Source organism: Salvia miltiorrhiza, chromosome 1, assembly GCF_028751815.1.
Source record: "Salvia miltiorrhiza cultivar Shanhuang (shh) chromosome 1, IMPLAD_Smil_shh, whole genome shotgun sequence".
Classification (NCBI taxonomy): Eukaryota; Viridiplantae; Streptophyta; class Magnoliopsida; order Lamiales; family Lamiaceae; genus Salvia; species Salvia miltiorrhiza.
Window position 1 is genome coordinate 19,799,643 of NC_080387.1, and position 25,476 is coordinate 19,825,118.

Below are 25,476 nucleotides of genomic sequence, written 5' to 3' on the forward strand. Positions count from 1 at the left end.
GGAGGACTCCGTTTCTTTGCTCATTGGGTTTGCTGTTGCTTCAATCTGGATGTTTCTTTGCCATACTTCGACTAGAATCTGCTCTCCAGTCTTTTCAGAAGGGCAAATTGATTTGGTGCCTTATTTGCTCGTTTGTAGTTCCGTGGAGGAGGAACATTCTGATTCACCATCATATTTCTCTTTATGACTTCTTCTTGGTCATAATCCCTTGGTTCTTCTGTAGAATTGTCATCAGATGTTTCAGCTGCATTCTGGATTATGACCTTTTTTCCTATATCAGCTTGAATCACCTTGCCTCCTATACTTTCCACAAGTGATCTTGATGGAAAGTTATCCATTAGAAGAGAGTCCTTCATACAGTCCTTAACTGTTTGCTCCAATTTGTAATTGAACCTCTTAATTTCATGAGAGGCCCTCTCACATTCTTCTGTTGATTTCTTGAGTTGGACTTTCAGTTGGTGATTCTCCAAGATCAATTCATCGAGACAGTTTTCATCTGGATAGTAGATGACTGTTTCTTTCTTGAACTGGTCTCGACTGATCTCTTCTTTCATTTTCTGATTATGTTGCATGATGTTCTCGAACATTGGTCTTAACTGTCGATGATCAGTCATGAGCCGATCATACTCATCAATTTCATTTGTTGAGCTGTCTCCAGAATCTAAGATATCTCCTGTACACATCAAGGAGTTATCAGTGTAAAAAGTTCTAGAGTAAGAGTTTACCTCAGGCCTATCCATTCCGTTGTCATAGTTGTTGCCTGAGTTGTCAGCCATGCTTTCAGCATCCTTGGCCATGAGGGCTTGGCTCTCGTCATATGAGCTGGTGGAGTTGAAGGCGGATGATCCAGATGCATATTCAGAAGATCCAACATCTTCAGCTACCATTGCCTTCTTCTTTGCATGCCAGCGATCCCACTTAGCTCTTAGCTCTTTGCGCTCTTCTTGCGTTAATTCAGGGCATTCTGATTTGTAGTGTCCTTTCTTTCTGCATCCAAAGCATTCCACATCCTTGAGATCTATTGCGAAGTATTTCTTTTCGCCACTTCTGTCTGTGGAGTATCTGGGCTTGTGTTCTCTTTCTCTTCCCTTGAAGTATTTCTTGTGAAACTTTCTGTACTTGCGGAATTTGGATTCTATCTTGTTGAATCGTTCAGTCAACAAAGCATATTGACTGAAGAAATCCTCTGGCTTCAGTTCAGTTGTTTCCTTCGACTGTTTCTTGTTTTTATTTTACTGAAGCCTTCAGAGCTACTCCTTTTGATGTCGATGGAGCATCTTCATCTGATCATCTGGCCTTCTTGGTTTCTCGATTTCTCTGAATATCAAATTCATTTGTCACGAGATCCGAGAAGAGCTTGTTGGTCGGAAGCACGTTGAATTCGGATTTATTTTGATGGGCGACTGCGTAGATTTGCCATTCGCCTCGCGGAAGTGCTCGTAGATTCTTCAGGTTGATTTCTCGTTGTGTGTACTTGTCCTTTGAGATGGACTGAACCTCGTTCAGTATTTGGTTAAATCTATGCTCCATCTCTTCGACTGATTCGTTCTTGAGCATGAGGAAGGAGTCGAACTTTTGATAAGCTATTGATAGCTTATTCTCCTTTATCTCTTCTGATCCCATGCACATTACTTCAAGGATGTCCCACATCTCCTTTGCAGTCCTGCTCTTGATGATCTTGGTGACATATTTGTCCGGGACTGTTCCAGAGATGATGCTCTTAGCAAGATATCCAATTCATATTGCTTTCTTTCTTCGGTGGTGAAGTCGGCCTTGTCTTTGATCATTTGTTCGTCGTAAGGATCTCTGATAGGATCAAGAGGAGTTCTCTTGACTGTCTGTGTAATGATGATTGGCCATTTCGTGATGACTTTCCACATTCGGCAGTGTTGGGCAACGAGATAGCTCTCTAGCCAAAATCTCCAAATATCGTATTTTTCAATACTGAACATCGGGAGTGATGAAGCTCTGCTGTGGTTAGTTTTCATAGTTCAAGATAAGAAAGATATACAGAAAAAGAACGCAAGTAGCACTTTTAAAAGGAAAAAGATTTTAAGACCTTCTTTTTGAAAAACGATCTAGTCTAGTAGAACTGGGTCAAAGCAAATCGTTCTTGCGAACAACCTACTCTGATACCAATTGTTAGGTCCCAGAAGGTCTAGAATAGGTGTATGGGGGGGAATACACCTATAGGCTATTTTTCAAACAACAAGTACAACACTTTGGTTATAGAAATAGTTAAGGAAAACTTTGATTCCAAAGGTTGAAGACTGATACTGAATCTCTCTTTAGTAAAGAGATATTAGTTAAGTCCAAGACTTTAACTGATATGAGCAAGGCTTCAGTCTTAGATATGAAACAGAGGAGTATTATGAATCTTACTGACTATCCGAAGATTTATCAGTTAGACTTATAACACTGACAACGAAAAACTTTTTCTTTTGAAATAGCCTTTGTGATTAACACGTTGTCAGGTTTATGTTTCACTCTGTAATTAATCAGTTTCAGTTAAAGACGTTTGAGCACAGATAAGAAAGTAGAACTGAAAGCGATAAACGACAAAGAGATTTTTACGTAGTTCGAAATCCAATTCCTACATCCACGGTCAGTATATCATACTGACAAACACTCTGGGCTTATGCTTATGGGTGCACAACAAACCTTTAACTGAAAGCACACGTTTCAGCACCAACACACTGGGTTGGATTTCTCAAACACACTTAGCGCGCACTGGGCACTAAGATCTCTCTGGAGTCATAACACTGGCCTGAACTCTACAAAACTCAAACACTCTTTTCGCTCAGTTGAAAGGAGGTTCGAAATCTACCAACTAGATCACAGAGAACAGGCTCTCTGTAATTAGTAACTTAGGCTTTGGATAAACAATATTTGCCTAAGGTTCTAAGAGAATATATGTAATCAACAATGGACTGATTTTGGCTTTGCGATTCTCTTCTTCGATTCAAACTTTGGAAGGCTTTGATTGGCTGAGTTGCAATTTCGGCAGCGTTTCAACTTGTGTATTTGAATCGGTGAAGATTGAAGTGATCCTCGATGTCTATTTGTAGGAGAAGTCTTGAATAGATCCGTTGGCGGAGATGGTCCTCAAGAATTCATCCGTTGGAGAGTAATTCGAATTTAGCTAGGGCTTCAATCTTCGAAGTTCCTCGTTTGGTGAGAAACGGCTGCTCAGGTACAGGAGGTAAGGCGCCTCTGAAAAGTAATCACAAAAAAGGAATGCTCTGCAGAGAAAGGACGATCCTTTGTATCTCTGCATTTAATGCGGCTGTACTTGAAGTGTGTGGCTTTCTTTTAACGTTGGAGGTTCAGTCCGATGAAGAATATCAACTGATACTTGACTTTAGTATCAGTCCGCTGATTCCACGTAGCCAACATTAGATGAATCAGCCATAATTGATTCTTCAGTTGAGAAACTCGATCAGTCAAACATCAGTGTTTGACTCTGCCTTTAAACGCAACTTCAGTCGAGTTCTTCAGTCTTCAGTCTTCAGAACACTAAACAACTAGAAGATGAACTCCAACACTTGAGTTCGAAAGGTTCTAGTCTATTACAAAGAGAACTTAAGGATTTTAGTATCACCAAAACTAGGGCTAGGATATTTCATTAAGTTCCCAACAGTTAGTGTCATTTTACATGTAGTATTAGTGTCATTTCAATATAGTGTTAGTGTCATTTTCGAAATAGTGTCATTTGTAAAATAAAATAGTGTTGTGACATTTTCGAAATATTGTCATTTGTAAAACATAATAGTGTTAATGTCATTCTAAAATTGTGTTAGTGTTAGTGTCATTCCAAGAAAAAATGGGTCAGGATCCGAGTCAAGTACAACCCGAGTGCATGATACATCCGAGTATACAGGAGACCACCTCTTACATTTATGAATGATTGATATGTTAAGAGTTTACAATTTAAAGTTTATTTAAGGAAATATATATCCTAACATTAGGATCATGATGCCTTGAACAGAAACTACCAATGCATCGTACCATTCACAAATAACGTGGACAGAGCAACATCTTCGATAGAAAAATCACAAAGATGAGAAGCATCAAACGAAACAAAATGTTTTTTTTTTATTTACTTATTTTCTATGCACAAATATTTCTTTTATTACATATAACCAAAAAAGTACAAATCACACGACTATGCTGGCGCTCAAAATAAACGCGGGTATGCATGTAAATCTATTTGATTAAATCTATCATCGTCTTCAGTAAAATCGAAGCATTAAATGCAAGCATGCTATCTAAAGATGTCAATACCTGTATACAACCATAAAAAGTTGATGGTGAATAGGAATTTCTGCGAGTGAAGGAGATGATCTAATTACCTATCTCAAGTTTTGCCTTGTCTTCATCATTCTTTTGAGCGTTGACAGCCAAAAATTGCATTCATCCCAATCACTCGTGGTGAGAAGAACCTATATCAACATTGAAATGTAGCATATCATATATCAACCAGTCTACATGCTGCCATTATTGATAAAGAAAGAAAACTGTGGAGTTCCCTTGCGGCGTCTACCTGGATTTGGAGGGCAGTGCCATAATCACCTTTGTCGAGTGCCTGGCATAATTGTACGAGCTTCTCTGCAGCGTTTTTTGAAATGTCTCCACTGTTTAACTTTGCAAACAAGGCGCCCAACTTCCTCGAGTTGTCCTCTATTTCCCGTTTCTTAGCTGGATTTGCCCGCGGTCCTCCCAATGCCTCAGTTATCTCATTATAGAGTCTTGTTAAAGTAGTGATGACGGGCTTCTGTGACGCTGTTCAGATTGAAAAGAGAGATACATGAAGAATGAGAACAAGTGAGGCTGTTAGAAAGAAAGTTATGGATTCAAGACTATTGTAGAGGATGCATGTCGAACTCTGAGAAATGATGAGCTTATACTACGAAGAAATCTGTGGAACTTGGTTTCACTATAGTTGAAAATATTTTGATCCTCTCATATCCTATGATATACACATCAACGGGAAATAAGCTAGATACCGAATTTTGGGGAGTGTAAATAGCAACGAAGGATGCCTATGTTGAGTGTTATAGACCATCTTCTGGTAGTTATTCTCACTCTCAACCCCAAAAACCTATAATTCATCATTCACCCTGAAGAACACATCATGGATTTGTTTAATTAATTTACGAAATAGGAGTCTAGTATCTCCCAGGGCAGGTTAAAGTCCATCATTCTACTTTTGCCTTGTGATTGCAGCACTGAGAAATATGGTAGCTCTCACTTCAGCATAAATTTTGGAAGAAGGGTGAAAATATGATAATCTCCATTGAATAATACTTCACATTACTCACTAGCCGAAAGAACCAAGAGAATTAAGAATGTCATGCCAATAATCTTTGTATCTCATCTGTTCATCTTGATCAAGAAAGTAACCTCTTTTTATCAGAAAAAATAAAATTAAAAATACCATGGGGCTAGAAAGTTCTTGACAAGTTCACACTTATCAAATAAGAGAGAAATTTTACCGGGTACATTTGACGTATCAACAGTCTGTACAGTGGGTGGGGGAGCAGCAGGAACGACGGGTGGTTGTACAGGAGCAGGTTGGTTAGGACTAGGAGGTTGCGATGAATTCATGCCATGCCCCCCTGGACTACTCACTGGCATGAAAGCTCTAGATGGTGTAGGAGCCAAGACCTGGGACATTGTTTGCACCGGAGTCGGTCTAACTTGAGATGTATTAGCTCCGTATCCAATTCCAGGAGGTCCAGGTTGATAAGCAGCGCTAGCAGTCCCCTAAGTGAGATAAGGAAAAATCATATATAATAACGGTTAAGTTTATTATATGAAGTAACATAAGTGGAGTTGCGTACTGGATATAACTGAGAAGCCAAAGTTTGTGGCTGCTGATATTGCTCCAAGTTCTTCAACATAGGAGGGTTAGAAGGGGTAAATTTCACAGGAGGAGGCTGAGTATTTACAGGAGGAGGAAAGTGCGCCTGTAAGAATGTTAAGAAGCATATGCACAAAATAGAATCAGCTTTACAAAATGTTGATACTTGTCTAAATCAACATTCGTTAAACATATAAATCCTAAGGGATTATCACCACTGGAGCTGGAATAGGAGGAGATGGAACAAATCTTCCAGGTTGAACATCATTTTGTTGTGGAACTGGATGATATGTGGGAGGCGCACCGTAGTCCCTATTGAAGGAAAAAGCAGATGATTGCTGATAATTTTCACTGTAGTGACTGCTTGGAACAGCTGATTCCGTCTGAGGTGGTCCTACATGCTGAGAGGGAGAAAATGACATAAAATATTATACGTATAATCATGAATCAATCATAGAAACATCTAAATTCTGAGACACGAAATACATACTGGATAATAACTTTGAGGTGTATGAACGCCACCATAACTTGAATGATCAGCACTATAGGCAGGTCCAGTTTGTAACTGAGTTTTATCACAAGCCCCAGTATTCTCAATCTCTGTGTCTGTACAACACATATATAGATTGTTTAAATTCAAACAAAGCTGTGCTTTCGTAAACCAAAACAATGATTAAATTTTATATTTCAATGAATGAAGCAAAAATAACAAATAAATAGTGAATTAGGTTGTCGGATAAGCAGAGTATTCCCTAGAAATATTACAATAGAAGTCTAACTAGTATCTTTCAGAAAACCATGCAAAATATGAATATAACTATATGCCTATCACGAGGGAGAGCAACTAGTAAGCTCCAATACTTGGGAACAGCACAAGAAGCATTTATGCTAAATTTATTTATTTTAAAAGCACATATACAACTTCGAAATGCATATGTACAATATTCTCTACATGCCTTCTCAAACAGAATTATGGAAGGTACACTTGCAGTAGGAAACTGGTTTACAGGAAATTCTCTTTAGAAAACAAGACCCAGACTGGGGAAAGCTCATATGAGAAAGAATGCATCAAAGGGAGCATAGGCGCACCTGGATTGATTTTTAGAGCTATACGATCACGTAAGATGATAAGTTCAGTAGACAATTCTTCGGAACCCAAAAGATTCAAGTACTCCATTGCCATAGTTAGGAGTCCTTGGCTTGCTAAAATTTCAGCATATTTCTCAACTAGCTTATATAATGAAGAGCTAAATCGCTTCAGTCCAGTAGCCAAAGCAAAGACAAATGTCTTCTCCATTAAATCCTTACAAGTAGAAAATATGCGCGTAAGTTGTTCAGTCCAGCTTTTTATTTTTTTTCTGAATCCATCAATACAAGCTTACCTGAAGACGGTCTATGTAGGATTTACCGTTGTGCTCTTCTGTAAGGTTCTTTGACCACATCTCCACTGCTTTATCAATGTTCCCAGCACATATATAGCAGAGTGTTGCTGCAGCTGTATCACCAGCTGCGATGAGTCTAGCAGCAAGAGTGTCACATAACGGGATCCACTCATCTGCCTGAGCGAACTGAATGATAGCAGTGCACAAACCATTGTTAAGACAAAATCACCAGCTGACCAAGATGAATAAAAGGTTTATGTCAAATGCCCACACAAGTACAATCCGTAGAATGAAATTCATTCATTATGCAATTAGCTTCAAGGAGAATAGGTGCCTACTGAGACATAGATGTATTTACACATCTAAATAAATACATTCAACCACACCCTCAAAGAAGTTTCAAATTTCCACAGCTACTATTGCCATGTCACACCAAATCTTTCTATCACTAACACAAGCTTCTAAGGACTGAATTAAGATCGTTTCCTGCATCCCCAATCTTATTTAAGTATCAAGAGTAACCTGACTAAAACTTCAGATATTGATTGACCAGAATTTCAGATTCGGGTCTGAAATAATTACAGAGCTGACAAAACGAATGTTCCAACCATTTATCACTACATGGTTACCTGTATAAATATCTTCATGCTTTTGTTTCATAATAATGTGAATTGACTTAAAAAGAGCTCTTCCTTGAAAGCTTGAATTGTTGAACATATAATGTCATAAATCAAGCAAAAGGGGGACAATTTATTTTAATGATACATGAACAAATTGACTGGTCGATGTATCCATAGACTGAATTACATGTTTCTGAAAGTAAAAGGACCTGGCGTTGTTGAACTTGCCACATGTCAATGTTTACAGAGGAAACAACCATACAGCTTAGTTTGTGAGGGAAAGAGAGACTTACGGTACAGAATAGTGCAAGGGATTCCTTCCAAGACTTTAGGGGCCTTCTTTTTGCTATGCTCATGAGGTCATTGTTTACCATGGCAGAAACAACCTGAGGTATAACAAATATAGATAAAGTCATACAAGCACCAACTGCAAGAAAGGACCACCACATCAGAAAACACGAAGAAACCTCTACAAATATACAAAATGGAATCACCTTTAGGTACGGAGAATGGCTTGACTTGAGGTACTGATCACGTGTGTGCTCCCACAAGGTGGCACCACCGACATGAGCAATGACTAAAGCATCTGCCAGTCTATTTGCAGAAATGCATTGTGCAACTGCTTTCTTGTAGTCCCCAACGACCAAAGCACATTGTACCGCATCATCAAATGAAGGATCATAACTCTCCTCTTGGCCATTCATTTCATGTTGGTATTCTGCAATAGAGTCTCCACTGACAAATTCATCATTAGAAGTTGACAAAGGGGTATCTACCTTGGGACTAGGAAGATTGTTGAAGAAATCTTCCCCACTGTCAGCTGTATATAAGGATGATTCTTTATTTCCAGAAATTCCTTCTTTATTTGTCACACTCTCATCAATAGAGAGACTATTCACTTGCTCAGAGACTTCATTGTTTGTAGATTTGGTTTCTTCAACTGGAAGAGTGAAACCAAGATGGGCAAGAAGCTTTGACCTTGCTATCCCATCCTCAGTGAACATAACCTTCATAAAGCCCCATGTTTCCCTATCCTCATCAGACCTAAGGAGAATACAAATGATTTAGATAAATTGATATAGCTTATATCATATCCCATTAGGGAATAAGGCTGGAAATTGAAGACATACTGAGATTCTTGAAATTTCTTATCACACAGAAGTTTCAGGGATGATCTATCCCCATCCTTGACTGCAGCTTCAAATTCAGAAGATCTACTTGCCAAACCATCTTCTGCAATTAAATTGTGCACATAGACCTGGATAAAGGACTAGTGGTCATACAAATGTAACATTTGCAAGAAAAATCTACAATCAAAGTTCCTTTGAATACCTCTGAAGATTCATCATAGTGAAAAGACACAAGTTTGCCTCCAAAACCAAATGATACTCCAGCACGATTGTTGTACCACTTTGGGGCCCTCAGTGGAGCTGAGAACACATGAAATGTATAAGAATAACCTAAAACCTAAATGGTTGTAGGAAAAGTGTGAAACATAAGTATCATATAATAGGTAATGATACCTGAAATTGATTTTAAATGTCCCATTTGGATATGAACAAGAACAAAGATAAACTGCAAATGTAACTAAAACCCTCAGTCCTCACATCTATTGTACTTGTAATTACAAAATTTCACGTTCTCACTCTCCCTCACTTTTAATTTCCATCCATTATAGACAAACTACCTCCACAACAGGTATTTGCATCTTTTAGAGTCACTTTCTTAGTCCATTTTAAAACTGATTGAGCCAAACACAAACTATATTCGCAACAAGTATTTGCACCTTTCAGAGTTACTTTCTTAGTCCATTATTAAACGCATTGAGCCAAGTGGCTGAAAAAGTCACTGTTGGTGTAAAGCATTATGTAGTTAAAGCCAATGCACTAACTAGTTTATTCTCAATCTCATTCCCCTAACTTCTGGACATGAAACTCCATTGTGCGTTATTGTTGCATAGACAAGCAAAGAATGGACATTCTTTGGTTTGCAACATAAATATATAGCCTCCCGTTTGGACACAACTTTGAAACTTAAGGTACGTCATACCAATTGCTAAAACGTTAGGAGCACAAAAAGTCTTCAATTATTTTTAGAAGCACAAAATAAATGGTAGGAGAAGTTGTATAAATTGTAAAAGCAAGCATGTACAGCTAAATCCTGTCAATGATACTGCATGTAATGCCCGAGCCCACTGCAAAGGCGATCTAGTAGTGATACGAAGGCACAGCGGGCTCCAAGGGTAACTACTTGGTTTCCGTCCTCGCTTGTACAAATATTCTAAGAAGTTGCTAGAAGAGCCCATTGTACGCATGTATAAATTCCTCAAACATACATTTTCACAATGAAAGAAATATGATACCTGAACCAAAGTCACGCTCTCCAAGACCATATCGACCACAACCCTGAATTTATAAATTTTGTCAGAACAGTTCAAGTCTACAGTCGTTGAAGAGTAAACGAGGAAGTGTGAGAATAGATGCCAAAACTGAGTACTAATCAAAACCATTTCATCATCTATGTCTTCTAGAACAAGAACTCAAACAATCAAGTTCATATTCTCATGATGGTGAAAAGATCAGTTACCATCTTAGGAAGACCATAGATTCATAGAATACCTGTAGGTTATTTGAGAGTTGTTTTATAGCCCGATCAAGTTATGATGCACTAAGAAGTAAATATAACAAAGATCAATAAATTGTTCCAGCTGTCATGTAATAGTAAGCCAAGAAACAACTTCAAAAAGAAGAATTCCTGTTTATACAAGTCTACCTTTCTGTCAATTTAGTGCATCATTCAAACAATCAATCTTAGCAGAAAGACAGACAAAGCAGAGTAGTAGATGAGTTTCATTTAATAGATAATTACCTCAATGTTATAAATACCAATTTTCCCTTCAAACGAGGATGCTGATATAAGTCCAGGAATCGTAGAATACCAGTGGACATCAAAATTCCAATTGGTTCCGGCTGGTAATTCAGCCACAATCTACATGAGAAATCACATTGAATTACTATGGCATGTGGCAAGATGTGAGCCCAAAGAACAATGGAACAATGGAAGTAGCAAGAAACATCTAAAAGTTTATATAACAAACTTGAGTGGTAATGTTTACCTCGCCAGACACAGTATCCCAGCAAATAGTACGGTTATCTTTGGCACAGGTAAGCAGATAAGAGCTGTCAAGCGGGCACCATGACATTGCAATCACACCTGATTCATGAGGAAATAATTCTATGAATTAATTCCTGTACAGATGCCATCATTTAGAAGGTATAAGTCAATTAAAAGGGGTCCTCAACAGATTTAGTTACCTTGTAAAAGCTAAAAGAAAAATGAGAAGAAAAAATTCCGTAAAAGCTGTTGAAAGCAAAGTGAAAGAGGGAGAGAGCAAGGGGGAGGGGGATAACAAATAAGTATTTCTACAGTGGGATTTGGTACTTTTACCCCGAGTATGTACCTTTGGTGTGCCCAACAAACTCTTTTACTGGAGACACTATATGTCTCATATCCCACAGCTGAAAATGAATATCATTGAATTATAATGATAAATTTGAGAAAGACCTTGTAACAAGATGCTAAACTATGAACAAATGCATTCTTACCCTGAGAGAAGGTGATCTATCTTCATCTGAAGCGACAATAAGTTGGGTGGCAATGTCAGGGTGCCAATGCAAAACAGAACACCTCCTTCTAATTGAATCAGAGAAACTGTAACATGGGTATATAAGGGTTCACAACATGGAGAAAAGAATCAGTCCAAGTCAATGGTTGAAATATGAAAACTCTGATTGACATTGTCCAAGAAATATGATACCTTAGAACTGACTTTTGCTTCTTCAGATCCCAGACCACTAAATTTACAAATATGCCGATTATTCAATGCAAAATGAAGGATACAAAAGAAAAAACTCAATCTAAACAGAGTCATGCATACCAGTTGTCCCATTATATGAAGTGGAGGCCAGTATGTGTTGAACCTTACTATTCCAGGACAAAAATGAAATTTCACCTTGTTCTGCAGATCCACTACCCTGTGAAACAGTTTTAGTAAGTCTTGAGATCCCTTTGTGGAACCTTGGATGTGACCCCAAAAATGGATCAATACTACACACATTAAATGGGAATCTCAGGGGTAAGAAACAAAAGATTGAGCGATAGTTCCTTAAGACAGTGTACAATAGGTAAAAGTATTCAACGCGACATCAATAATGTGACAAAATTGACTGTCTGCATCATATGCCACATTCAGGAACTCAGTGTCTGCAATGGTTCCCCCCTCTCCTTCCACCAATCATTTCCTTGTTTATACCATTATAGAATTTCCATTTATTATCCAACACACCTAGTGAAATTAAGCCTCCTGCTGCAATTAATTGCTCACGTACTTAATCTATCTGCACTTGACATGTAACATTATCTCCTAGAAGGCAGCAGTATCGATAAAGCAATGCATGGACTTATCCAAAATTTTGAAGCATGTGTTAGGTTCAAAATGCTTAACCATGCAAACTCATTAGGGAAATGAGATGAGATTTCAAAAACATGGACAAAGTTCGTGTCTGGCAATGTTCAGAAAGATGTATAGAAAGATGTTGAAACTGCAATCCTATTGCCTATTGCAATCCTTCCACAATAATAGTCATAACACACCTTGAGTGGTGGGAAGTGACTTGGTTCTGATGGTTTTGATACATCCCATATACAAATATCTCCCTCTTCAGCACCAGAAGCAAGAAGGTTTGGAGTAAGAGAATTGAACTCCAAGCCACGAACCTTGGCAGTACATGAGAAACCAAGCATCAACACACTATAATCATAAAAGACAATATGAAAGTGGAAAAACAGAAAATGAATAGACAATACAAAAACCAAAATAAAAGGAGCATAAACTTACTGCTCCTTTGTGTTTTGATAGATTTCCAGCTAGAGCATTCTCGCTCGTATCAATACCCTTTTTATATTTACTGGAATTAAAAACAAGAGAACAACATAAAAAAGGTCATCATGATATGACAAACTGCATTAACATAGGAAACCAATATTTTGAAAGTTAAATTAAAATTGAAGAGTCATCATTTTAAAGCCATCATCGTTAATAACTCAAGGGAAAAACTCTGTTTTGGAATTAAATACTATAGGCTATAGCCAAAACAATCCTCTCAAATATTAGACAATATAATTGCCAATCGCCATTTTATGTAAAAAATATGTTGAAACTCCAAACCACTTCATTAACTCTAAACTGGAACTCTGTTTCAGTTCAAATTTGACTCACAAAAAGGAGATGGGATAGATGGATTGTTAATTCCAGAAGATTCAAACCAAAAATTTCTGGCAAAAAGGAGAGCATTGTGAGGTATAAAACATAGGGAAAGCTGAAGTTGGAAAAATAACCTCATACTGAAGTACATTGGCACAAATCAAGCATTAAATCAAACTCAAAGCCCACATCATGTGCATCCTAAACCATTTACAAAATGAAAGAAACGCCAGCTATACTAAGAGTTGAGAACAAGGTATCACACCCAAATTGCAAATTTATGGAATATCAGCATTTTGTAAGACGGAATATCTATCACCATGTTTAGGACTTTTGTAATGAAATTCAGGTTGTCATTTACCAATGATAATCCTAAAATATTTATTTCAACTAAGACAAAATCTCCCCCCAGTTAAATCTTTTCACAAATTTTACAAACTTGAGCTGTTACTGGAACTTGACTTTTAACACATTATTTCTTAGTGTTCACCTAAACTTGGTACGAGTTTCCCACCTTCAATAATGAGGCAACGAGACAAATGCTAAAATAAAGTAAAACAATTTTGTTATATGCCTAGGATGGCATTGGTAACACGTGCCAAAAAAAAAATAATAATAATATTCAACCCATACAATACTAGTATATTTTACAAGTCATGATTTTTTTTCTTGAGGAAGTTGTTTGGACAATAAGACTTGCACATAGTATGGAAGACTTCCTACACTAGTAATTGGGTATATAAAATGATCCATTTCTTGCATACAGTGATCAGCATCATAAGTTTTCTGCAGATGTAGATGAATTTCGATAGTGCCAAGCACTGTGTTTATATCCTAGTTCATTTACCAATATCTCTTGTCAAAATATTTTCTTTTCATCAACCAGAAATTTAGTGTTTCTTCCATATTTGAGTGGGTTCGCATTAGAAAGCATGTCTTTAGCGTCTGAAATAAAATCCTTCGGCTGTTCCAAAACGAAACTCCAGAACTCAGACTATTAATTTCTCTTTTCAAAATCATCGTTCTAACTGAAGTAATACAACTCTACAGTCTTTCATAGTTACTACTTCTAAGACCAAATAGCAGACGCCAAAAGAAATAATTACTTCATTTTGAGCTCATATTGAAGCAACAACTTCTGCATTGTGGCAAGGCCAGTCATATATACGTCAATTATATATAAAAAAAAATCAAGAAGCGATACAACTCTATAATCTAAAACTAAATACGAAATCCGATCAAGCGAAAATAATAGACGCCGAGGTGTGCTTACGCACAAAAAAGAAAACAAAGAAGCACATAAGGTCAAATGCAGGCGCACTCAGACATACACGGAAGAAAGGCTTCCGATCACGCGAAAATAATAGCAGAGTTTTACCTGATCAGATTCTTGGGATTCCAAAGCGCAATATTTCCATCAACGAGGCCACCGGCAATGAGGCCAAATGAATATTCCTCGGAATTGGCAGGTCCTTTCCCCCATGAAAGCCGATCGAATTTCTCGGAACTCGGCGCGGAGCCTGCCAAGACCATCTGGCGATCGTCCGACGCAAAATCAAGCTCGAAAATGTCCAGATTGGCGGAGGAACTAAATTGCAGATCCACCGCGCCCGCCATTGTCCCCGCCGCGACGTAGGTGCCATCCGGCGAGAACGCCGTCGACGCCGATCTGCTCGCGGTCTTTATACACCACTCCATGCAGAAACGTATAAATCAATCAATCAATCAATCAATCAATCTACATATATGTACGTGCGCGGGGGCAGGATTTTCATGAAAATGAATCGCAGAAGGCGTATGTATGCCTATCAAGAGAAATAAGTGAGAGCTCTCTCTTTCTAAATTGTTGTTACCGTTTTGTTATGTGGAACTTCGGTTTTTTCATATTGAGAGTGAAGGAGGGGAGTGTAAAGCTCCGAGAAGGTTTTGTCAGTCAACCAATAGGAGCATTCCACGTAGGACGATAAATCGTGTCCAAAAGCTAAATATTGATGTAATGAAACTCTAATTAATACTTATTATAAAAAATTGAAATAATATATATATATATATATATATATATATATATATATAGGAGAGGTTCAAATAAGAACCACTAAATAAAATTAGAACATAGAACCATTTTAAACCATTCGATCATCAAGATCTACGGTGGATGCATCATCTTGGTGGATGGATGCAGGTGCTGGGTTCGAATCCTGAAGGGAGCAAAAAAATTATTTTTTTCGGATGCATTAAATTTAATAGCGGATGCATTAATTTGTACAGCAGATGCAATAATTTTATTGGTTCTTATGTTCTCACGATAATTGTGGTTCTCACTATAACCGCACCCTATATATATATATATATATATATATATATATATATAGGGTGCGGTTATAGTGAGAACCACAATTATCGTGAGAACATAAGAACCAATAAAATTATTGCATCTGCTGTACAAATTAATGCATCCGCTATTAAATTTAATGCATCCGAAAATAATAAATTTTTTGCTCCCTTCAGGATTCGAACCCAGGATCTGCATTCATCCACCAAGATGATGCATCCACCGTAGATCTTGATGATCGAATGGCTTAAAATGGTTCTCCGTTCTTATTTTATTAGTGGTTCTTATTTGAACCTCTCCCTATATATATATATATATATATACCATAACTTTACATATGAGAATATGCACTTGTATAGTCATATTGGGCATTGAAACTCAATATTTAGCATTCCATCTTAAAAACATAATTTTAGCCATTTTTTTTCAATTTTGAACTGTATTGTCCTTTATTTGGGCAGATCAGATCAAATTGGACGCGCGGATTGGACACGAATTCGGGTGGTACTTTTGGCACTAATGTTATACTACTAATTTGTATCAAAAGTACCAAATTATTTAGAACAATAAAATACCAAGCATTTATTATTTTACACCTCCATTCATTTATTAACTAACATTTCCTTATTATATAGAACCAAGAAGGACTGTGCAGATTGTTGGATATTCAAAGGCCTGCGCAGACTTAGCTGGCGCCAAGGAGTTCCTTCCTGCACAGACTTAGTCGACATTGAAGAGTTGTTCCTGCACAGACTCAGTTGGCATCGAAGAGTCCTTCCTGCGCGGATTCAGCAGATATCAAGAAGGTTCCTCCCGCGCAGACTTCATTCAGGGAAAGGTTGCGCAGATTAATTGAACTCTGCTGGTAGTTGGAAAAACTGCAAATCCGTTAGTGAAAGGACGAATCGCAAGAGATAACGACGACCACCAACTTTTCTGCATGAGGAGTACGTGAAATATCAAAAAGACCACTGTACCCTTCTTCTTTGTAAGCTCTATAAATACCTGTGTAGTTCATTGTAAAGAAGGGGATTTTTGGTGAAAGAAAAAGTATAAGTATTCTTCGTGTTCTTCAAGGTTCATTACTTCCTGAATCGTCTTGGTGCTCCTGAGTTTTGACTATTCAGGTTCTTACTTCTCTATTAATATGTTATCAAGATATGGTAGAGGTTTTTGTTTCACCACTTTACATATGAGAATATGCACTTATATAGTCATATTGGGGATTGAAACTCAATATTTAGCATTCCATCTTAAAAACATAAATTTTAGCCATTTGTTCCAATTTTGAACTGTATTGTCCTTTATTTGGGCAGATCAGATCAAATTGGACGTGCGGATTGGGCACGAGTTCGGGTGGTACTTTTGGCACTAATGTTATAGTTTGTGTCAAAAGTACCAAATTATTTAGAACTATAAAATACCAAGCAATTTGGTACTTTTGGCACTAATATTGTCGTTGTGCCAAAAGTACCAAATTACTTGGGTTTTTTTTTCGTTTGTATTTTTGACACTAATATTCTCATTTGTTCTAAGTAATTTAGTACGTTTGACACAAATTATAATATTATTAACAAAAATATCAAATTACTTAGTACTTTTTTATTTTATTTTTCTATTCGTACTTTTGGCACAAATTATAATATTAGTGACAAAAGTTTCGCACACCCAATCCGATCTGGTCCGCCCAAATTAAGGGCAATACAATAAAAAATTGATAAAAATGGTCGAATTTTTTGTTTTTAAGATGGAAGGGCCAAATATTGAATTTCATTGCTCAATATAGTTATCTCAAAAGTTCGGCTCTATATTTATTCTAATAATTAATGTTTAATTCAAAAAATGGAAAATAATTAATTAAAAAAAGTTATAAATCTTAACTAAATTAGCGAACTCTAATTAGTTACTCCCTCTGTCTACGAAAAGATGTCCTAAGGGACGGTGACACGTGTAATGCTATTTATTTAGTGAGTGGACAAAAGGGCACACAAATTAAGAAAAATATAAAAGTTAATTAAGTTAGTGAGTGAAGAAAGTGTGGCCCAGAAGTTGAAGACTTGAGAAAATGACTCATAAATTATTACTCCATTTGTCCCATAACAAGTGTTCTAGTTTGTTTTGGCATGAGAATTTAGGTAGGTATGATTAATGAGTAAAAAAATAAAAAGGTGTGGAGCTCATGTTTATTTTGTGAGATAGATAGAATTAAAGTGGTGATGATTAAAAGGTAAAAAAGTAACAAGTGGTGAAGCCCACTTTTTAATTTTTAGAAAGATGACACTTGTGGTTTCTTCCATCTTACATCTAGGTGCCTTTGATCGACACGTGTCCCACTTTTTATTTAAGCTTTTGTTTTATTAATTGCTTTGTTTAACTCAACCCAGGTTTCAAAAACGGGTCCCACATGCCAGCCGGGCATGTGATTAGGATTGTTGGGCCCCAGAACTGTGAAGTGGCAACTGATTTGGATATATATATATTTTTTAAAATTTATTTTATTTTGGCAGGTCCCACATCTGTTAAAGCTTCCCTTGGAAGCTTCCGGCTGAAACAATACAAAGATACTCAATTTGAATTTCATTTTCTATTTTTACTTTTATCTTTGGGCTGCCTCATTTTTTACCGCTCGACTTCTTCGCGCGTCTTCCCGATTTCCCTCTCCCGGCGCTTTCCGTCCGGCGTGTGGTCGGCTGGATTACCATTTCCGTCTGTTCCCTTTCCATTTGGAGATTTACATTTCCGGCCAGATTTACATTTGTGTCTCTTCCCTTTCCATTTCGCTTGGATTACTATAAAACTTCCGCCGTTTGATCTTCCCCTTCCATTTGGCGGTGCCGTTGTTCGTTTCCCATTTGAGGTATGTTTGTTCGTTCATTTCGCTTGGATAACCATAAAATTGTTGCATGTCCTTTTTTATAAGGCCACATTTTTGGTGTTAGGTTTTGACAATCGTTGAAGAGAAGCTTAAACAAAGAAAGATGAGTAAGAAAAATGAAGCTACAAAGGCAAATGAGGAGCTAGGTTTGGTTTATTAGTTTTGCTTCTTTTTTTTTTTGTTTCTGCCGAAATCCTCATGATATTTATATATTTTGGCTGCTTTGAGATTTAGGGTTTTTGCTATGAAATTGTGAAAGTGATGGTTTCATGCATAACTTTAGTTAGAAAAAGAATGTCTCTTTCTTAGGTATTGGTCTTAATGTAGAAAATGACCAAAGTATTTTAGATTGTCCTATTGTGTCGCTTTCTTATTAAAGCAACAATATAAGAGACATTATGTATTTGGGTAATATATAATATAGTGAAGTGGGCAAATATGTATAAATAAGTCACTAATTGATGTGGTCCATGAAGCATTTAGAAGTGATTTTTTTTACTACCGAGGTATGTGGCGTTTATGCCGAAGTGAGTACATATAGTAATGTACATGTCTGTATTGTTTATGTTATATTTGTCCCAAATTTAAAAGTTGCATAATAGGTACAATCTTTAGTAGTTTCATCATATATGAATTAATATCCATGGATGTATTCTGGATATTTTAGATTTTTGTGTGTAGTTTTGAAGTAGAATCTATTTTATTGAATATGATTGAAGTAATATATATGATTCTAAGTTTGTGATCGTTTTAAATATTATCTAATTTTCTTGACTTTTGTTTTATAAGTAAACTGAAATTTAAATAAAGCTTAAATTGTATTAGCCTAAACTTTTTGGTATACTTTGTGTAGGTGCCCAAATTTCCCAACGCAACCAAGCCACGACTTATTTACGTAGAATTCGACAGTTGTTAGATACCCAAAATCTAGAGAGATTTAAGCGGTGTTGCTTTGGTTGCTTTTAGATCTAGACGATATGCAATTCCATGGAAAATTGTTGTATGTGATGTATTCTTCCCTCAATGTTGAGTCATTTAGTAGGAGAAGAATGTCTTTTAGATTATGTGGGCAAGATATAGAATTGGGGCCTATGGAATTTTGTGTTTTGACAGGGTTATCTTTCAAGGGTTGGGAGGAACCCCCACAAAGCTCTCTTTTTTCTCAAGTACATTTCAACATAAAAAAGAGACTTTTTTTAAACAAATTTATGACACTTTTCAAAAACATTGCAAGAAAACCAAAGGGGCCGATGAGGATTCCCTAAAATTAGCATTGCTAGTAGTGGTTTTTGGTATTTTATTGATTAGACACAATTTGACTAAGAGGGTAGAGGATAGGCTTATCCACTTGGTGGATAATTTGCAGAAGTTTAACAGTTTTCCATGGGGGTTGGTTGCCTATGAGTGCCTTCTTATAGTTCGCCACAATGCGAAAGCCCGACTTGATCATCATATGAAAAAGGGAGAGCGTCCAACTTGTGATGCTGAAGGGTTTTGGTACATATTGCAAGTGCTTGCTTATGAGGTGCATCCTAAGTTTGCGAAATTTGGTTGTGAGTTAGCTGATGACATGCGTGACCGAAGCCCTCGCATGACATGGTGGATCCCCTCCGAAAAAATCTTCAAACTTAGTGAAATTGAACCCTTCTTCAGATCGAGTACTTCGTCGGATTTGGTATGTGACTAATATACTGTATTGAATTTTTATTATTTGATGTGTTGTTGTGCCTCATTATTTACTCTTTCTAATTTAATGGTAGGAACCGATGAATTTTACCACAACTGAGATGTTGCTGTTACAAGAGCAAGGCCTTCACCCGAGTTACACGTGCAGTTTGGGAAGCAAGGAAATTTTACAATACGTGAAAAAGAAAACCCAATTCTTTGTGAAGAAAAAGAACCATTTGGACAAGTCTCCTGGACAAACCAGCGGAAAAAGGTGTGGGGCTTGTCCTTGGTAAAAGGAAAAGCCGAGCTTCAACTCGTGTGATAGAGAGGTCTGACGATGACGATGATTTTGAACTATTGATCCAGTCGGTGGATGTTGAAACCACTTCAAATCGTGGTAGTAAACAAAAGGTACGGCGAAAAACTACTCCACAATCTGAAGGACAACAAGTAGGTGAAGCTCCGAGCAAGCCACAGCCGAGAAACAACATTGAACCATTCGACTTTTCTTCCTTACCCACAAAGAACCAAATGGATGAGGTAATAATGATACATCAATAGAGTCAGTTTGATATGAAGTGGATAGCTATTAATATACTGCATTTTCTGTTTGGTATTTCCTTTTTTAGCTTATAGAAATTGGCCGAGCACTCCTGGCCGCGACCCGCACATCGCAGGATGGCAAAGTGAAAAAGGATTCCTCGCCACACGAAAGGACTGTTGGAGTACAAACCGAACAGTCAAAGAGCCATAGAATTGACAGATCAAATGATTTGCCACAAGCTGAGAAGGGTGTTATTGGCCCGCAAAATGTGAACTCATTTGACCGGGGAGAAGACCTTGTCCTTGAAGATCCGACAGCCACAAGAGGTGCAACTATTACAAGTTTTACTGCATCAACCTCAGTGGTGCCGGGCCAAGGAAATAGACAGGTAGAAGTACCTGTCTCATCTGAAGGTACTGAAAAAAAAAAGAAGTTTTCGATGTGATGGAGATGATTGATTTAGAGGTGGTGGGTCAAGGTTCCGCAGCTTCATGTCAAAGGAAATCTAGTAGGCTTAAGATGGCACTGACACTGGTCTTTGGTTCAAACGAGGGTTCATACCCGCTGAGGCTTGCATCCCATGAATGGATAGCTAAGTTTAGGCATTGGTATGAAGGAAGTGTTGAAAATTTAAAGTACGTGATAAATTTAGTGCTTTTAATTTAAAAATATTTATCTTCAGAGTTCAATATGTTCGTATGTACACTTATTTCTTTGAAAATATTTAAATGTGTGTTACTATAGGTCTGAGCCATTAAAGGGTTTGTCATTTGTTGGATTAAGGCATGCTTTTTGGTTCCTGGAGCTATGGAAAAACAATGATTGGCTAACATCGGAGGTAAATATTGGTTTCCTTCAAACATGAGGACTTTAATTTGAAATTGGGTTACTGCTTATTTTGATGAGGTTTTTAAGTAGCTAAGGTTTATCTTTGGGAAATGTTGGCTACCTTTGAAATGAAATTTGATACTAACGTTGTGATGATATATTATTATGGATGATTTGCAAATTAACATTATATTGAATTTATATTGTATTCCAGCACATTGATGTAGTAGTTAATCTGCATATTGCGCGTTTCCTGCAAGCTCCACAAGATTTTGTAAGGAATTGGACAGTAGTAGAAACAATCGGATGGGTGAGATTTTCTCTCTACGTGGACAGATTCATTTTCTTTTCTTTTTTTACTTGTTTGCATAATTATTTGGTTATTGGTCTGTCATTGATCATGATTGAGTTCTTATTTTTTGTCTTAATTTTTTTTTGGGCTCAATTAGAATGGCCTTTCTGCAATGGTCCATGGTGCAATTAGAACCCAAGTTGAACCATATGTGCAAGGAATTGCTCCCTATCAGCTTGGTTTACCTTTGTGGAAGGCTGAGAAAATTTTCGGCCTTGGGCAAGTGAACCGAAATCATTGGGTCTGTTACCAGGTGGTCCTCGACGAACAAAAAGTGGTGGTCTACGATTCACTGTCCCTACAAAGAAACCCTGAAGAGGTTAAGGCTGCTTTCGTCCCCATTGCACAGAACATTGGTTGGATTTGTGGCCAATGTGAGGTGTGGCAGAAATGAGGACGTAAACGAAGACCGAAAGCTACATGGGCCATGGTTATTGCTCCTGGGATGCCACAACAAGGGAAGACCACGAATTGCGGTATTTTAGCACTTAAGTTCTTCGAATGTTTGGTAACAAACACACCCATCATTAACTGTATTTCAGGACGCAATGCCCAAGAGTACCGCAATTCCTATTGTGCTCAACTGTTCAAGTTTGCAATGGAAAATTAGGACTCTGAAATACTCATTTTGGTATTTTGTGTGTAAATATTTGTGTTACACTGTTGAATTGCGGTTTAGTTGATGGAAGGTGTTAGATATTTGGCTGGTGATTTTTTTTTTGTATCAAGTTACTCCCTCCAGCATTTAAATATTAGTCTTTTTTATCCTTTTGCACAATTTATATTAAATTGGTGCCCTATATTAACCTTGTTTGATGATAAGTTTTACAATAAATGTTTCATTGAAAAATATTATGAATAGTAACTACGAATATGAAGAAAATGATAAATGGAGCGAACCTTATCAAAAATGGAAAAAAGAAAAACGAAAGGCAATTAATGATGCTAAATAAAAAAGGTCAATATTGGTACATAAAATTAAAACGCCATAAAAAGGTTAATATTGGTACACTAGAACGACTTATATTTAGAACAAGAGGGAGTACTAAACATTCAATTCAACGAAGATAAACATACATACTTTCTAAAATTTCTTAAGAAACAAATAAATAACCACAACGTACATTTAAAGTGTACACTTCGCCACAAATAAAACTTCACTCGTCAACAAAGAAGATTCCGCGAAGTAAGAAAAACATTGGTTCCCCGTGTTCCTTGTATCCGCAAATTATAGGTTCAACCTACAACCCAAAAACTTTAAAAGTTTTGTTAAACGATAAAATAACTTGATTATCTGTATCGATCATACCTCAAGATAGGACGCAAAAACCTCGTCGCTGATTGTCATGATGTTATGCAATGGATCCCAATGCACTTCAGGGTCTTGGATGAGTCGAGTAAAAAACAAAAATCTAGTTCGTAATGCGGTGATTTTCCGGATGTAGAAAGAGTATGGCCGTCCTCCACTAAATTCTATACGAATGCCGTTGATAACATCACGAGCGATTTCGACTGACAGAGTACGAGCGTTGTCATCCCACGCTCCACTATCTACATATGGAAGGAGAGCCGAAAGGAACTTATACTCTCCATAGCAGGAGACCAATACACCTCATACCATATTTCTTGTTGATGATGATCTATAGTATCAAGGATATTCATTGAAATATGCAAACTTATGTTTGTGAAACAATAGCCTTCAGTAAGAGGTTGTTATATACCATAATAAAGCAATATTTTAGTTGTTCTCCACCTTATGCATTAACATGTGTTACATCACGGGTGAACCAAAAAAATGCTTCCACATGGGTCACGGGCTAGCATCATCATGATAAGCATCTTTCCGTATTTTTTTGTCTGTTTTGCTTGTTTTAGCATAACACCAAATTCGCTAACATCTTCAGCCTTCCACTAATCATTATGCTTGTTTATTATTACTCCATCATTTTCACCTTTTTAAAGTGCTATCTTTCATTCTACCATTCTAATATTTGTCTTGCAAAATGAATCTTCTAAACACTATAGACACTCAACAGAGAGAAATGTGGTTTGAAAATCGATGGAGCTCGATTATGGAGTACAAGTTCTTTTCGGCTCTTCTGCCATATGTTGATTTCGGTGCATGGGATGGCAACCCGACAACTTTTAGCTATGAATTCGCCCGCGATATTGTCGATGACATCAATAGCGAGTTCAATATTTTACTCCCATATGATTTTTACTTACTCAAAGTTGAAAAATTGAGAGGCCGATTTCATCGCTTTTGTCGTCTCATTCATGATCGTAGAGTCAAATGGGATGCCTTGTATAATATTTTGAGTTATTCCCCGGGAACATTCATGGAATACACACATGTATATTTTCATACATTTCTTACTTCAGCTTCTATTTTAATAAGAATTTATATAAAATATGCATTCTAGGCGGATCCGGAGATGCGTGCATATAGGGATCACAGTGAACCAATGTTTTTCCTCCTACGTGGGATTTTCTTTGAGCAAGGATGAGCACGAGGTTTTCAACAAAAAATGAAAGACCACCAACCAATCAGTTTCTGTTTTATTGTATGTTAGTTTTATTAAGTTAGTTTTAGTATTACTGATGAATGTTGTAGTAGTTTTGGTGGGACGGAATTATGTCTAGTTTTATTGTATGCTTGTTGTTTAGTTAAATTCGATAAAATTAGCATTGCCTAAAATAAGAAGCGGTTACATATTTATTGATGCCTTGAAATTGAAGCCTATTCACTATAATCTTCATCATCTTCGTCTGAATCCTCAAATGGACTTGGGACCTCAATTAGGCGCTTAATAATTTCCCAATCTTTTTCTCCTTCTTCCATGTAACATAGTAAATATGGCTTATCCTATGAAAGTTACCTCCAATATTATTAGTCGTACAAGAATAATTTAATGAACAAATATAAAATAATTAACTTACGGTTTCAATTGCTGCCCACGTTGCATCTGTAGCAATTATACGCTTAGTAACTTCGCAAAAGTCTGTTCTTGCATCCTTCAATAAAGACTTGAATCGGCAATATCGCTTACACAACACCATAACCTTATCATGATATAGTTGGTTTGGAATTGGTAACATGAAAGGATATGCACTGAAAGTGCGGCATATATTATCGATCACTGGAATGTTCCTACAAAATCACCAGCCTCCCAAATACCGACCTCTTTTGCACGATCGAATGCGACTAAAACAAGATGCTCAATTGCTCGAGATCATGGTGGGTAATAATAAACAATGTCTTGAGAAATTGGTGTAGGCATTTTGAATAACTATGCTTGTTTATTTTGAGAAATGGATTGTAAATGTTGTAATTTAAAGGCCGAATATATAGGATCCAAAATGACTAAATTCTCGAATGCAATGATATCCAAAATATCCTCACTTATTAAATTAAGCTTTTATAAAAAAGAAAAGAAAAGAAAACAAAACACACCAAACCAGCTACCCACCATCTCCAGAGCCGAAAGATTTGGAATGGCAAAACCAGCTGACCACCATCTCCTTGCAAGGATCTCAACTCCCAGACCGGAGCTGATCTGCTCTGGTCGCGCAGCTCTGGCTCTGCTCTAACTCAGAACTACTATGCTCTAATCTCAGCTCTGGCTCTGCACCTCCGGTTTGATCTCTGCTCCATCTACACACTTCAACTCCAATATATCCGCATTCGAAATACACATTTATATTTTAACCCAAAATCTAGTGAAGTACATTGATATTGTAATTTAAAC

The 25,476-nt window shown here is 37.1% G+C and overlaps 1 protein-coding gene across 1 annotated transcript; it reads right to left on the reverse strand.

Moving 5' to 3' along the window:
- Positions 1 to 4,075: 4,075 nt before the first annotated feature.
- LOC131006884 (protein transport protein SEC31 homolog B-like) lies at positions 4,076 to 14,997 on the reverse strand. The gene is made up of 22 exons (XM_057934031.1): positions 14,507 to 14,997; positions 12,763 to 12,832; positions 12,519 to 12,641; positions 11,803 to 11,899; positions 11,683 to 11,719; positions 11,471 to 11,576; positions 11,326 to 11,383; positions 10,981 to 11,078; positions 10,734 to 10,853; positions 10,228 to 10,270; positions 9,198 to 9,295; positions 8,996 to 9,123; positions 8,360 to 8,909; positions 8,159 to 8,251; positions 7,246 to 7,431; positions 6,953 to 7,166; positions 6,354 to 6,469; positions 6,079 to 6,264; positions 5,844 to 5,969; positions 5,496 to 5,766; positions 4,544 to 4,782; positions 4,076 to 4,442 (listed from the first exon to the last, which is right to left on the reverse strand). Exons 1-22 carry the CDS (start codon positions 14,824 to 14,826, stop codon positions 4,353 to 4,355), a joined length of 3,369 nt encoding a protein of 1,122 aa, XP_057790014.1. The 5' UTR covers positions 14,827 to 14,997; the 3' UTR covers positions 4,076 to 4,352.
- Positions 14,998 to 25,476: the final 10,479 nt, after the last annotated feature.

What these genes read in the sequence shown, in the direction of transcription:
- LOC131006884 (XM_057934031.1), bottom strand. Translation starts at nt 14,826, where the DNA reads ATGGAGTGGTGTATAAAGACCGCGAGCAGATCGGCGTCGACGGCGTTC. An exon ending in TTCATATAATGGGACAACTG is followed by an intron (nt 11,720 to 11,802) that starts GTATGCATGACT and finishes TTGTAAATTTAG; the next exon opens with TGGTCTGGGATCTGAAGAAG. An exon ending in AGAGCGTGACTTTGGTTCAG is followed by an intron (nt 9,296 to 10,227) that starts GTATCATATTTC and finishes ATGTGTTCTCAG; the next exon opens with CTCCACTGAGGGCCCCAAAG.